At 43.3% G+C, this 16,124-nt stretch overlaps 1 protein-coding gene across 1 annotated transcript; it reads right to left on the bottom strand.

Moving 5' to 3' along the window:
* Positions 1-492: 492 nt before the first annotated feature.
* MAT2A (methionine adenosyltransferase 2A) lies at positions 493-7,433 on the bottom strand. The gene is made up of 9 exons (XM_024558441.4): positions 7,200-7,433; positions 5,068-5,145; positions 4,644-4,766; positions 4,112-4,224; positions 3,883-4,026; positions 3,481-3,699; positions 3,069-3,251; positions 2,786-2,919; positions 493-2,108 (listed from the first exon to the last, which is right to left on the bottom strand). Exons 1-9 carry the CDS (start codon positions 7,288-7,290, stop codon positions 2,006-2,008), a joined length of 1,188 nt encoding a protein of 395 aa, XP_024414209.1. The 5' UTR covers positions 7,291-7,433; the 3' UTR covers positions 493-2,005.
* Positions 7,434-16,124: the final 8,691 nt, after the last annotated feature.

A 16,124-nucleotide genomic window follows, 5' to 3' on the forward strand; every position in this document is an offset into this window, starting at 1 on the left:
GACATATATTAGTACCCATTTGGGCTAACCAAAGGAATCCTATCAGGCCTTTTTTTTTTTTTTTTTTTGAGTTACAGTACTGTTTTTCTTTCCTTACTAAATATACTGGGGTAACTGCAGCCTGCTTTATGCCATTTTAGCTTACAAAAGACTTCAGGTAGTGGGGGAAGCCTGTACTCTATTAGTGGTTTTTACGCCCTTAATCTTAGATAATGTGAAACACTGGCAATTTAAATTATGGCTACTGCATTAAGGAAACATATGAAAATGGGCTATTCCATTGGCTGAAAAAGGCAACACCTGAGAAACCAAAATCAAATCTTAAATTTTCTTAGTGCTAGGGACAGGATTTTCAAGCCTATTAAATGCCTGCAGTTAGGGTTGGGATGACGGCCCAGAACAACGATTGACCACAATTAATCAGTGTTCAAGATTATGTTCTCAGATCACATTCATACCAAAACTACCAAAACTTTAAAATAATGGACACAGTTAAGGTAGAACCTAGCATTTTATTTAGATCTTCATTAAACTGTTGGAATTGAGAACCAGACATACGTAATAAACCTCCAAAAATAGATCCTGAAAGGCACTTTCTGCTTAGAGCAAGCGGTCATGGAATAAGCATGTAAACAAGCTGGCTTCTCTGTACCACACCAGCCAAGTCAGCTTTCTCCATGGCCAGCTGCACCAGCTCTGCCCTCCCTTGTTAACACCAGCCAGAACCCCTGTAGGTCTAACCCAAGGTTTTTCTGTAGGACACCTTGGCCTACCTGGGAATGCTGGAAACATTAAAGGAATCATGGTGTTGAGGAAAAAAAAAAATCTTTTAAAAGCTGCCATCTGAGGTGATGGCTTCTCTGTACTTACGCCATACCCCAGAATACAATAAATAAGCAATTAGAAAATGTTCAAGTATGAAGGGATTTTCCTCCTCCCCGCCAAAAGCACTGCTGTCTGAAGAAAGCTGGTTTCTCTGTAGCTACACCAGCTGTTCAGAAAGCTCATTGGACCTGGTTTTGAAAATAAAACAAAGTTAAAACCCTGGGAGGAGTTATTGTGCAGTGTGGAGTACTTAGTCTTTCTTATAAAGAAAAAAAAAAAGTTATCTGGTACCAAAGTGTGCAACCTACAGACCCTCAGGTACTGCCCTATGACTTCTCTGTATGACATCACAAGGGTGCCAAGTGCCTGTTTTTCTAGAGCTAGGAGTTGGTGGTTTGGCTAGTGCTGAAACCATGCATAGGATTGGTTTACTAAATAAAAACCTTATTACGTACGTCCTCCAAAAGACAGCTGAGTAAGTGGAGAGATTTGATTTGGTGCTGTTTAGGAGATGGCAATTAAGAGCATAAGCACCAGGGAGATGGTTTAATGGTAACTGCCCCCTTTTTTTTTTTTAACGTCAGGCTAGAGCTCCAACTGGAACTTGCGTTACATGCAAGAATGACTGAATAGGGAACACTCCCTGACAAAGAGCTACATAATTAAAAATGGATCATGTTATAGGGAGGGTAAAGGGAAAGCTTCACATCCATAATAGAGCTCAAGACATTACAAATTCATGCTGACAGGGCTGTGGCATTGCCAGACAGAAGCTATAATGGAACTACAAGTACTTTACGTGCACATTACAAGGACATTTTCAGCATTTGGTGAGCAAGTCAATGCAATTAGAATTTTAGGGGGTTGGGTGATAGGGCACAGAGTTTCAATTTCAAAGCATTATTTACTACAGTGTTGTTGGTTTGTTTCTAGGCAGTTACATGGATCACCTATGCTCACTAAATTCATTATAATGAACAAAAAACCTAGGGACAGAATAGCAAGCCGAACTTACACTCCCCCACACAAGCTAAAATTCATGTCATTGACTAGAGTGACTGCAACTGATCAGGAGCTGAAAGAGGACAGGAAAATTTAGGAAGAAGGGCCCTTTCCCTCAGAGCATGAAGGCTTCTCTGTAGCCTACGCCAACAAGTCTGGGGAAAAAAGGCTAACACTTTCAATATTTAAGCTTTTTGGGCACTTCCCATGGGAAGCTGTCCCTACCAAAGTGGCCATAGGCTGCAGTCCTCTGATAAATTGGCTTCTTCAGATCCAGATCCCTGGAATATATAAGTCCGTAACTTAATATGTAGCAATCAATTAAAATTAAGCAAAAACAATCAGCAAGACTCATTTTCAAGACTTCTGGCAAATGAGTTCAGTTCCCTGGAGTATGCTAGGAAAAAAGTTTGTGGCAAAAGTGTTTGTTACTTCCCTGGTGTCCAAACTCCTTGCACAGTCCTTAATTAGTAACTATAGTTCTTGTTTTTCGATCCCTGGCTCAACAAATATGAAAACTTGTCATTATTCTGAGAAATTTCAAGTGTTAAAAAGCTCATTTGAGATCATGAAATACTTACCAAAGTCCCATGCCCACACCCTACACGGTTATTTTCCTTATTAATGGTCTTGAACATCCCCTTTATCTGTACTAACTTCTCCGAAGTAAACATTCTTAGGTAAGATGAGCACAATGCCCAACATCAAATGTGGAAGACTCTCTAGGGTGGTTAAGTCTAAGCCATGGAGCACTATATACTTGTGGATTTTTCTTAATAATTTAAGCCTTTATTGAAGGCAACTTAGAAGATAATACCAACACATTTCTAGAAAATTAAAAATGCTTCCCTATTTAAGGAGTCTTCCTTCATGTTCTCAGACTTGAATATATCTCGTACATATTCACACCCCCTCACCCTTAATATTTTTCACTAGCAATAGGCTTTACCATCTTTACCTGACAATGACCCCAGGGCGGAGGTCAAAATTCTTCTTCACAATCTCTAATAGCTCTCTCTCACTCTTCTGAGAGGTGCCATAATGGAAAATGGAGATAGACAATGGATGGGAAACTCCAATAGCATAAGAGACCTAAAACGATTGAAATGTCGTAAGAGTCAGTTACCAACAGATCCACCCTCTTGCATACACTGGCATAAAAAAAGAAAAGTAGATAATTACTAAATGCCCTCCCACTTACATGCCTTTGAATCACTCTAGTTATATTAAAGAATACATACCTGCACAAGAACCCTTCTGCATAGACCGCCTTTAACAAGGGATTTTGCCACCCAACGAGCAGCATAAGCAGCAGAACGGTCCACCTTGGTATAATCCTTTCCTGAAAAGGCACCTCCTCCATGAGCTCCCCAACCACCGTAAGTATCCACAATGATTTTCCGGCCAGTCAAGCCAGCATCACCCTGAAATCAAAAGGATTTAAGTCACTTTATGCCTTATCCTTTCCAGTAAGTGATTCTACATCAAGTTTGTTAAATGCCTATTCTGTATTACTCAGCAAATACCCTCAAGAGATTCACAGGTAGGGTTCAAATCAATCAATCAAGAGAAAAGGTGAGAACCAAAATCTTGCCAATAACCATCACAGAAGACCCCAAAGAGTAAATTGAATTGACATTTGTAAGGCCTTACCTGAGGCCCACCAATAACAAATCTGCCACTTGGCTGTAGATGATAGATTGTATCCTCATCAAGGTACTTTGCAGGTACGACGGCTTTGATGACTTTCTCCTTTAGGGCATCCCTCATCTCATCAAGACAAACTTCTTCATCATGCTGTACAGATATAACGATTGTGTGGACTCGGATGGGAATCACAGCACCTCGATCCTGCATATACTGCACAGTCACCTTGAAGGCAAGACAGGTCATCAGGATATCAGTGTACTAAACAAGTTTTGTTCTTGGTTTTCTATCCTAAGTCACAAAAGACAAATGCCATTTTCTTTTTTTTAGTCAGCTTTAATCAAACAACTTCACTGATATTCCGGGCCAATGCAATATATGTAATTTAACTATATGATTGTCACTTACTTGAGTTTTAGAATCTGGGCGTAACCAAGGCAAAGTGCCATTGCGGCGTAGTTCAGCCATTTTGGCATTGAGCTTGTGTGCTAAGACGATGGTTAAAGGCATGCATTCCTCTGTTTCATCAGTGGCATAACCAAACATCAAACCCTAACAAAGGAAAGTCACCAATGTTATCAACCCAAGCCTCAAAATGCAGTGTTAGAAGAGATGCAAATAGCGCCTATCACAATACCTGGTCTCCTGCACCAATGTCTTCCTCATTCCGGTCAAGATGAACACTTTGAGCAATATCTGGTGATTGTTGCTCCAAGGCCACTAGCACATTGCAAGTCTTGTAGTCAAACCCTGTAACAAACCAAAGCAGTTTTCTTTAAAGAGGCTATAGTAATACCTTCTTGCTACAATTATCTAGGATTCTATACAGCTAACCCTTGAATAACGCATCTGCCACTTGGCTGTAGATGATAGACAACTGTGTATGGGGGCGGGGGAAGAGTGGAGGGAGGGGAGCAGGGTGCTATTGATCAGGTCGGTGCTTTTAACCTCTGTGCTGTTCAAGAGTCACCTGTATTGGTAAAGAAATCAAATATACCTAAAACTTAGTACTTTCAAGAGGATGGAATAGGGTTGGAACAAAAGGATAGTAAAACTATACAAGTGGAGTTAAAGATTAATAGGAACATCTTTAGAAGATAGAGCTAGAGAGCACTGAAGAAAATATTTGGAAAAATGAGCTTAGAAAAAGCCAACTCATTAAAATATACCTTTGGAAGAATCATCATATCCAATGTGTTTTATGGTTTCACGAACAATTTTCTGGTAGTCAATAGCAGCTCTGGACGTAATTTCCCCAGCAAGAAGGATCATTCCAGTTTTAGCCACAGTTTCTAATAAAACAGAGGTTCACACTCAAGTGTCACATAATTTTCATGATGCTACCTTTTCATCAGTTGATAAAAAGCAGTGTTCTGGCCCTAACTAGTGTGGCTCAATGGGTTGGGCATCATCCTGTGGACCAAATGGTTGCTGTTTTCATTCTCTGTCAGGTCCCTGGTTGGGGGCACGTAAGAACCGATCAACGTTTCTCTCGCACATCCGTTTTTCTCCCTCCCTTCCCCTCTTTCTAGAAAAATAAAATCTTAAAAAAAAAAAAACTAAACAAAACCAGCAGCAGCATTCTGAACCTACCGCAAGCCACTTTGGCATCAGGATCCTGCTGAAGGTGAGCATCAAGGACAGCATCACTGATCTGGTCACAAATCTTATCTGGGGGGAAAAACAATTCCTAGCTCAATTTCTTTAACTTACTGTTAATGTAAGTTACGCCATGCCCTCTTCCTGATAACCACAGCTGTCAAGATCTTTGGTAGAGCTTTCTTCTCATAATTGCGGTTAACACCTATATAAGACTTACCATTCTAAACATTTTCAGATGTACAATTCAGCAGCACTCCAAACTAAAGTACTGTTTTACCAGAAACCATTTACCTAAAAAATAGATCCTGGATGTAGCATTGCATGTTACTTGAAAACTTGACACCATGGTCTTAATATAGCTGCACCACAAGCTCACCAATTCAGGTAAGCCAGAAGAATACCCAGCAATACATTTAATCTTACAGCATATATACTTTACACATGACACGGACTTCAGTTCCATCTCTACAGTATTCCAGACATTTTGAAAAATTAAGTTCCCAGGCAAAACAATTTCTACTGTTAAATATAACAGCCACATTATCAAGATTACTCAAGTGAAAGTAGAAATGGAATGGCTTTATCTTCACATCCAAAAGCAAAGCTAGGAAGCATTTAGCTTTAGAGTGCTGATTTTCATTTTCAAACAATACTTAACATTTTATCCCCAAATTTTAAAGCTTGCATTATAAACTCAACCAACCAGAAAGGTAAACTTTTTTTTCTCATCAATTTCTCCCTGATCTAACACCAATCAGGGTAGTGAGAAATGATGTCAACAAGAGTTAAACAATGACAGCAAGGACACTTTATGAACAAAAGGAATGAAATGGCAAATTATTTGATTGTTATGCGTAGTCTAGGAACAAAAGCTGATCAGACTGCCAAGTGCCCAAATGTCTTCCAAATCCTTGTTGATTTCTCCTCTATATTGTCATCTGTTAAAAACTGGGAAAGGAACAGAAATACGCCAATATTACTTTCCTGAATTTTCTATAACCAAGCAAAATGTACACTCCAGTGAAGCCAAAGGTTCAAGACAATCTACAAACTGTTACAAATGCCCATGACTTAAATAATTGAGTCACCCGACCTTTACTCATCAGGGTCTTGGGTTTTGTATTCTCCTACACCAATAGGTTATGCTTGTGGACTTTCATCAAAGGGACAGTAGACTTAAAAGAAAGAAATGGACCCTTAAACCACCACGCTAGATAAGTATGTATTGTGGTCAACCTAAGAAAGCAAAAGCAGTTCAGCAAAAGATGATCTTCACCAGGTGAGGTTTTCAGACTGATTTAAAGTTCCTTGAAAGAGCTTCACTCGTCCACGTGTAAACTGATCCCCATAATGGCGGACCAGTGGACAAAGCCCGGAGAAGGAAACGAGGTAAAACCCTGCCTAACGGAAAGCACCCAAAACTTTAAAACACAATGGCAACTTACGCTTAATTCACGCTTCCATCCTTTTCAGGCGCGGCCCAAATAAGGCCTGCCTTCTCCAACACGCGCTATATTTAGTTGGAGACTGTCACCTCAAAGGCGAGGCCATACACTGCCTAACGGATGGGCCGTGTTCTCCCAGAGTAGTGCCGACCCACGCGAAGAAACTCGGAAGAGGTGTCCCTGGGCACCAGCCCCGGGCTCCCCAATTCCGAGCGCTCCGGCAGCCCGGCCACACGGCCACTGGCCCGACCCAGATGCCACAGGAGGCAGACACGTGGTTGCCGCTGCAATGCGGGGCGCGCGCTCCCGAGGCCCGGGCGCGCGCACTCCGGGCGGGTCGCCCACTCGAGGTTTTTCGTAGAGCAGGGCGGAGAGGAAGAAATAGTGCCCTCCCCGAGTAGAGCACAAGCCGCCGCGGCCTCCGCCCTTCTTGTTTTCTGGAATCTTCCGCGCGCCGGGGCGCGCGGCCGGATGCGAGTGGAGGGAAAGGGGGAGGGGAACGGCGGCCACGCGCTCGGCGCCGACGGCGACACGAAGAGGGCGCGCGGCCACCGCTTTTCCCACAGCCCAGCAAGCAAGGGCAACCTGTGTGGGCACCACCGCCAGCCGGTCGGAGCCACCCGGCCGCGCCGCGCCCCGCGCCCCGCCCTCGCTCCGCGCCAGGCCCCGTCACCTCACCTGAATGGCCTTCCCCCACAGACTCGGAGGTGAAGAGGAACGTGCCCTCCTCGATGAACGCCTCGTGGAAGCCGTTGAGCTGCCCGTTCATGTTGGTGTTGGTGACAGTGGCGCTGAGTAAAAGTGACGTTGAAGAAAGAGAACAGGGAGCGGGGAGGCGACGGCTGCGAGATGCGCGAGCAGAACACCGAGCTCGAGTCAGGCGGACGGTGCGGAGCGAACCGGGCTGCGGGCGGCGCGGCGCAGTATTTATACAGGGCGCCCGCGCGCGCCGGCCCGGGCCCGCCTCTCGCCGCGGCGCGCCTGTGCGCGGCCGGCGCCGGGGGTGAAGGGGCGGCGCGCCGCCGGCCGCTCGGGCGGAACCACTCTGCCGGGCGGTGTTGGCGAGCGGACGCTGTGCTGCCCTCCGGCGAATATTCAGCTGGCACAAGCACCCCTGACAAGGGACAAGTTCAAACACGAGTGTGCGGGTCGTTGTACCCCTCTGTGTATGATGTGGGAGGAAGGCGACAGGGGCTTAGTGGAGTTGCTCCCCTTGTGCTGTGACATGGGACCTCCCTCCCGACCGTTGGCTCGGGTGTCTGGCGGCGAGGTCGCGTCCCCCAGTGGCGGCTATGGGAATCGTGAAGGTTTTGTCCTCCGGCTCTTTCCCGTGGGTTTTTCCGGCGGCCCCACGTTTGGATGCCCGGGTGACAGGGAGCCAGTGGCCCTCAGTCCTGAGAAAGTGGCCATCTTGGCTGGTCAGCGTACGCTTCTTCGCACCGCCTAATTCATCCCCACCCTGCATGCCGCTGGCAGCTGGAAATGTGGAGGAGGGACGCCTAGTTACTAGTAAAAAAATTTTTTTTCTTTTTTGGCTAGAAAGATGTGTTCCTGTATGTAATTTCTTGGTTAAAGCCTCTGTGGTGAAAATGGCTGAAAAGCAGAATAGTGAAAGTTTTGTCATCGATTTAAACGATTGCAGTCCTCCTTCCACATCCAGCGCTAAAGTTGCTGAGAGGCCCTTCCCTTTGTTGATCCTTCAGCTCCGTTCTTTTCTCCAAGAAAGGAGGCCTCTCACAAGGCTGACCTTGCACTTGCTGACTTTTCCTACGTCGCCGAGGGGGGCAAAAATCGATGTTTAGAGTGTCATTTCAATCTTCTGTTCAAGAGACTCGAATATTTTTCTTGGGGAAAAGCCCTGTTTAGCCCTTGTGTGTCATTAAGCAGACATCTTAACGAGGAGAAATGGTACGTTTCATGAAGCTTTCACTTTTAAATGTCCACGTGCGTTTGTCCCGGTTTTGCCCATTAAAGAAATTGTATAGAGAAGAAAAAAAGAACAAAATTTGAGCCAACAGGGGGTAGGGAGTCAGTAACAGATTTCACGGAGTCCCCGTTTGGAAGGAGCCCACAAGTGGAAAGGAGGACGGGTGTCCTCTCGTCTGGTGTAGGGCTGCAGACTGGCTGCAGGTTTGGCAGCGGCTGCTGTGGTTGTGGCCCCAAGCACATTCACATGGGGTTTAATGATGTTATTGGGAACCCGCCTGCTCCTAGAATGGGGTGTATATTACCCCGGAGAAAGGAATGAGACCCCAGTAGCCACCTCCTGCTGCTTATCTTCATATGAAGAACAATCCTCTGAGTGCATGCGGAAGGAAAGGAGTTTGCCAATTGGGAAACAATGGAAGCTCTTGGGCTGCGCTAGGGGCTTTGACAAAGAAGGTAAAGAAAGGGCTCATCTCTAGACTTCATGACCATATCAATGGTCATCAAAGCAAGTATTATAAAAAAGACAATATATATTATTTTTATTTTTTAAACTAATTTCATGAAAAAACTTTAAGATTATTTCATAAATTTTTAGTGTATTTCACCTTTTTTTTTTAAAAAAGCAGAATACCAATTTATTAATCCACAATGAGTAATAAAATTGCCCACTGGAACAAACTGCATGTGTACACTGGTCAATGCATTATCTTCCTGCAGAAAAATCTATATGGGAAGCCAGAATATAATTACAAAGTTATTTGATTAATATGGAATTGGAAAAAGGGGTTTAGTTAAATTCAATGATTATTAGTTCATTAAACCCTGATATCTCTATGCTACCAACTCCACAGTGGGGCTGTTCCTGCCAAAGAAATTAGGATTAGCTGTTCATACTTGTTTACTTTTTATTGCTCATAGCATGTGTAATACCCTGGTTGATAGTAGGGGTTAAAAAGTCCAGCCTCCATCACATTTAAGAGTTTGAGCAAATAACCTTTCTACACTTCAGTGTCCTCAGTCTGTAAAATTGGAATAATAGTATTATTTTATATGATTGTTTCAAGGATTAAATAAAAGCATGCAAGTAAAGTCTTTAGCACAGTATCTAGCACATAATAGGCATATTTTTTTTAAATGTCAGCTGTAATAAATAATCCTTCAGTGGCTTTCAGTTGCTGTTAGGATAAAGACTCTATATACCCTGAAAAGCCTGAGTGTAATTTAGCTGCTACTTCTTCATCCTCGTCTTGTGTCACTTTGTCCTTCTGTCTTCTACTTTGGATTTCCTTTCATTAGTAACAGTCAATTTTATTAAGTGATTAGTATCAAAACAAAGCAGGACACATTTTTCACATTGTCCCTTCGTCTTACAAATATTTATGAGCACCTCCTATCAGGCAGACCCAGGGACTGGTGCTCTAAATGCAGGGGAAATAATTGACTAACTCCTCCTCATCCTTCCTACTCCAGCTCAGCTGGCACTTCCTGGATGAAGCCCACACCACCAGATTTCTCACAGGGTTTTGTGTTTTCCTGTATGGCACCAAGTGCTGTTTGAAATTACAGATTTGGTGGTTATTTAATGAATGTCTCAATTCCCAATACATGTGTAAACTCCACAACAATGAGAAGGTCGTCTTTTCCTCAACCTTTGTTGCTGAGTGCCTAACACACAGAAGGTGCTTACGAATGTTTTGAGAGAGAAGAGAGGAAGGGAAGGAAACAAGAGGAAAGAATGAATAAATATAAAGGATGAAAGAAGGAAATGAGGAGATGAGAAACCCTGGAGATCATGTAAAATCAATGAAAGTTATTAACTCCTTTGTTTTAGTCACAAGCATTATATATAATTAATACAATTGAGAACTCTTTACTATCAGGGAAGTTCATTGTCATCCTGTTCTGTAAGGAGTAGGATTTCTGATTCCATACATTAGTGCCCTTAGGGTAAAATAAACCGGAGAAGTTACTGGTTTGTTTCCTATTTAACATTAATGAGATTTGCTGACTGTGAAGTGTTGTAAAACACATAGGAAAAATCTAATCACTGCCTAAAAGGTGCCGCATTTCTCAACCCGAAGAATATTGACGTGGTAGTAGTCCTATGAAAGAGACAAGGTGTAGATGGGATAAACTGGTGTTTTTGACTCAGACAGCAAGTATAACAGCTCCAGGTCTTATCAGTCAACCATCAAGGAGAGAGTTCTAGTTAGTAAGAGAAAGCATTGGCACTACAAGAAACTATAGATTTGGGTATACCAAAGAGCAATAGTGAAGATGCTTAGCAGAGATGCTTAGGAAAAAGCTCCTAAGCTGTGAGTCTTAAGAGTACCTTCTGTGTGATGATGGGCCAAGAAGAAGGAAGTCTCTAAAATTGTACCAGTCCTTAAGGGCCTCAGAATCATCTCAGATAGCTTTGGAAGCAAGCTAGCTCTGGTGGGATTGGAAATAAATGCTATGTGAATCCACTCAATTTTAGGCTTCTTGTAATTTGTTTTTGTTTTCCTGTTTTTCTCTCCCAGTACTTAATCAAATCTTTTCTCAATCCCAATAAAATAGTGAGGGATGGAAGAATGCATAGAATACAGGGACACTGAAGGAGGCAATAATATAATGATGACAATATAACTACCGTGATGGGCACTGTTCTAATATTTACACCTCACAATAATTCTAATGAGGCAGGTACTATTTTCCTGTTTTCCAAATGAAGAAACTAACATGTAATTCACCCAGGTCACAAATCATATCAGTAATGGAGCTGGAACTTTAGCCTGGTTCTGAGCTCTAAATCCAATGCTCCTTGTTACAAGTCAAATAATAAATACTTCACACTCCATGAATTAATTAATGATGAAATTTGGTTTGTATTCTTGCATGCCTTTTTCTATGAACATGTACACACACAAACACACATTTGACCTGAAATGTGGATTTCTCTTAACAATTGTCATGGCCATTTTTCCAGGACACTATGTAGAGATAGAAGTCAATCTATTTTTTTTATTGTGGTAAAGTAAACATAACACATTTATCATTTAAACCATTTTTACATTTACAGTTTTATGGTGTTAAGTACACTCACATTGTTCTGCAAAATCATTTTTTAAAAAGATTTTATTTATTTTTAGAGAGAGGGGAAGGGAGGGGGAAAGAGAGGGAGAAATCCCTGGCTGGTGTGGCTCAGAGGATTGAGCACCAGCCTGCAAACTAAAAGGTCGCCAGTTTGATTCCCAGTCAGGCACATTACTGGGTGGCAGGCCAGGTCCCCAACCCTGGGTTGTGTGAGAGGCAACCACACATTGATGTTTTTCTCCTTTTCTTTCTCTCTCCCTCCCCCTCTCTCTAAAATAAAATCTTAAGAAATAAAAAAGAGCAAGAGAGGGAGAAAAACATTAATGTGTGAGAGAGAGACTGATTGGTTGCCACTTGCATGCCCCCAACTGGGGACCTGGCTAGCAACCCAGGCCTGTGCCCTGACTGGGAATTGAACCAGCAACCTTTGGTTCATAGACCGGCACTCAGTCCACTAAGCCACACCAGCCAGGGCCAAAATAATTATGTTTGATAACAGTAAAATATACTACAGTATAACTCCACCATGCAATTCACTCAGCTGTTGCATACTGTTTGAAATTCAGGCTGTTTTTCATTTTGCCCTACACAAAATGCTGATGAACTTAACATCTTTGTGTTACTAAACTCAGGGGGTTCACTGCTTGGGATATTTTATTCAAGAACAAAATGTAGTTGTCAAAGAGACAGGGGAATCACATCCAAAGCTCTCCCTCCCTGAAGGGAGGCTTAGCTGTTGCTCATATATACACTACTTGGTCAATTCCATGTTGATTTCTTCTTTGCAGTTGGCTACACGTAACATGTTGAACTCCTGTCGAGCTCATCCTTTTTAGAACTGCATCTGCAAAATACTGTGCTATATTTAACATTTAGCAAGACAGCATTTAGTAAGAACTGCCCAGACCTTGAGATCCTTGTCCCATCTAACAGTTCTACGTAAGATTTTTTTACTACTCATTCTTGAGGGCATGGGGACATAGGTCATACTTCTTTAACTGCTTCCTGCTCAACAGGAATGGGGCACGTCTTTGAGTTAAGAGGAGTGAGATTCTCTGGCTGCCTGACTTATGGGGTACCCTAGGTTCTGGGATTTCTGAGAACAGGAGTGTATAATAGCAAATGGGCATCCCTTGTCAGACCGGTTCACAGTAGTACTGTGGATCTGTTTCCTCTTTCTCACTGGGTGGTATAATTAGCTTCATCTGAGAAAGCTGTATCCCATCCATGGAGCTTTATCTTATAGTTTCAGAGAAGAATGAGTTGTTAATAATGCCAAATGAGGATCTGTCCGTATTGGATTCAGTTGATCTTTCAGGGATCCCGATTTCCAGGTTTTAAATATACTCAGTTCCCTGGATCCTATAGGTGTATCTGTTTGTGTTGGTAAATTCAAATTAGATTTAAGTTTTCAGTTGTCTTTCCTAATTGGATAATATATTTAACAACCTGTTCTATTAATGGGTCTGGGCACCCTAAAATTTGAGAGGAGTCCCATGAGGGCCTATCATACACAAATTCAAAAGGACTTGATTTAAGCATTTCTTCAGGTGCTGCCATGATCCAGGTCAGAGTAATTGGAAGTAATTTAAGCCAGGTCTCACTGGTTTCCTAGCATGGTTTGCCCAGGGTCTTTTTGAGTATTTTTCGTGAGGACTGTGGTCTCCATGAAGAGTGTAAGGCCCACCTAATTTGTAGAGCCCAGTGGTCCCTTTATTATGGCCACTGTGAAAGCTGAACCATTGTCATTTTGAAAGGTCTTGGGGAGTCCAAACCCAGGTATTATTTTTTTAAGCTGTGTCTATACAACTTCATTGTTCATTTTAGTTCAGCATGGGACAAGGCTTCATGAGCATATCGCTTGGGGTCTATATACCCATACTTTACATCTTCCACAGACTGTGATTCTCCCACCCCCTCCACCCCCATCCCCAGTTAAGAAACATTAGGCGTGAAACTCTGATTTTGACCTCAAGAAGGTACTAGAAACAGCTGCGGGCAGAGGTTGTTAAGACAATGAAATGGGAAGATGAAGGAGAATCAGCAGTGTCATGAAAGGCTAATCACATAAGACACCACTCTGCCTCACCTCTTCTCTCCAGGCTAAGACACCCACAATGGCAGAGTCACCTCCTACTATAGTTATAGGGTGCTGTTCCTATCAGCCCTCTAACTTCTAGATTTCTAGAAAAGATGGGCTGAAAAGGCCTCCCCAAGGCTCGCCCCCATGTTCCAGGAAGGTAGGACTGTGGGAGGCAGAGAACAGGCCCAGGATGCCTGGTTTGATAGCTTGGCTGACGTGCCACAATTCAGACCTACTCTGCTGAAAGAGGTTCTGGGTGGTGTGGCCTCCCTGCATCTGTCTCCCTTCCAGCGCACACCTTAGCAGTGCAGCGTTCTGTTCCTAAGTGTCCATGCCTGCATCTGGTTGTGACTAAACACTGGGCTTTTCCATCTGCTGCTTCCACAGCAGGGCAAGTGCCCGAGTCAGCCCATCCCACTGCCGGGCAGCAGACTCCCAAAGCCATAAAGACCTGTGTCCTGGCTGAGTGGGGGTCACTCCCCAAGAAGGAGACACAGCCTGGAAGCATCTAGTGGATACAGAGAGCAAGCTCTCTCACCTCAACCTGTTCCACTCCACAGCTTTGGAAGAGAGAGGAGGAGCTGCTCAGAAAAGAAGTCGAGGTCTCAGGAGTCTTCTTGATTTGATTGGGCTGACACAAAGGAATGCATGACTGTGTCCCTGCCCACTCAAAACCATCCTTGCAGATAAATGGACAGGGAACCAGTAAATGGCTTCTTAACAAATTTTTTATCACACTATGAGCAGTTCATTTCCCAGTGTCATTTCCACCTTCCTCCACACCATGTGGCTAGGAAGTCCAGACTTTTGGCTTCTGTTACTCAAAATACATACATATGGTTGATTCTACCTACATTTTTAACAATTTTTAAATATATATATTTATATTTATTGAATTTTAGAGGGTGGGAGAGAGAGAGAGACATCAATGTGAGAAACATCGACTGGTTGACTCCCTTACGCACACTGACTGGGATCAAACCTGCAACCTGGGTAATTGCCCTGACCAGGAATTGAACCCACAACTGTTTGGTCTATGGGATGATACTCCAACCAACTGAGCCACACGGGCCAAAGCTACCTACACTTTTTTTTAAAAAAAATGCTTTTTCATAGCAGACTTTTATCTCTCTTTTTTGGGGAGTGGGCACCAATCCAATCAGGTAATCTTAGTTTTCTTTAATTTTCAATATTCCTAAGGTATTTGACCTGTGTTACCACCCCTTTGATAAAATTTTTAAAATCACACCTGCTGAAAGAATATATCAATAAGACACTTTGAAGAGATGTGGCATGTAATTCCCGCCCCCCTTATCCTTCAGACAAAGGGAAGCAGTGGGCGTCTTATTAAAACAGCTTATAAAAAGTGCTTCATTTCTTTTTTTGGCTCATAGATAAACCAATTTCTTACCATATAACCCCAGACATATATCTTTACACCAATAACCATAGACTGACCCCTGAGTTCTGTAGCCAAACCTTTGTTGCTCAGTCTTGCTTGTCTTCTAGATAAGAGACCCTCTCTTCTATCCCAGATCACCTCCACTGGAAACACGAGGCCAGCCTGATGGGAACCTCACTGTTGTTCAGGGCACTGCAAGGTTTGGATGCCATTCCTATTTCGCATCATGAGTTCCACCTTGGCTGTGGGTGCTCCAGAAAGTGCTCTCCTCGAGTGGACGCAGGGTGGGAGTTGCAGGGGAGAAGCTTTTGTGTATAAAGTAAATGGTCTCATGGGATATGCTGAAACTTGAGGAAGCAAAGAAGCTGCACTTAGAAAACAATGCCTCCTGAATTCACCTTGGACAGGACAGGCAGTTTCCTACCATTGACCCATTTATTTCATTAATTTGTATAAGCACTTAATTTCTTTAAGTAAATGAACACTGCTCTTTTTACACATTTCTGGAGGATACACCCCAAGGGGCTGCATTCGGGCACCGAACTTGTGTTCCCCATCGCCGGCATATTTCCATATAAGACAAGCAAGGCAAATGCAAACAGACACACAAAGAGCGAAATCCACCTTCTACAAGACAGAAACTAAACGGTGGTAGAGACTATGATCTCATCACCGTTAGCTCACCAAAAACACTATCAGTGACCCAGGGTTCCCTGACCACCAGACAACACCACCAGAGATTGTCACCAGAGGATGTTTTGGGTTGCCCTACAGTGATTCCTCAACCTCCGAGTTAGACACAGGTGGGGCCCTAAATCTGGTGTCGCACGACCTGAAACCAAGAGAGAACTAGAAATTAAACTATCCTTCTGACAACCCTATATCCAAAACAGAAATAGAAGTACTAATTAAGGCAACCATGGACTGACCTACCCACCTCCCTTCTGAAGCACCGAAAAAAAACAGGTTCAGGTGACCACTGTTTTACGGTGGAGGCAGGCCAGGCAGCCATTCCAGTGGTCCACATCAAGCAGGAGTCTCCTATAGAACAGATCCTTCGTCCAGTGGAGACCTAGGCAAGTAAGCCTTGGACAAGCTGCTGCTGCTGACTGCT

This window comes from Desmodus rotundus, chromosome 5 (genome assembly GCF_022682495.2).
Source record: "Desmodus rotundus isolate HL8 chromosome 5, HLdesRot8A.1, whole genome shotgun sequence".
NCBI lineage: Eukaryota > Metazoa > Chordata > Mammalia > Chiroptera > Phyllostomidae > Desmodus > Desmodus rotundus.

Coding starts and splice junctions, on each gene's coding strand:
- MAT2A (XM_024558441.4), bottom strand. CDS start 7,290: ATGAACGGGCAGCTCAACGGCTTCCACGAGGCGTTCATCGAGGAGGGC. Junction 3,700..3,882: donor GCCCAGATTCTAAAACTCAA/GTAAGTGACAAT, acceptor CTTGCCTTCAAG/GTGACTGTGCAGTATATGCA. Junction 2,109..2,785: donor CGCCCTGGGGTCATTGTCAG/GTAAAGATGGTA, acceptor TATATATTCCAG/GGATCTGGATCTGAAGAAGC.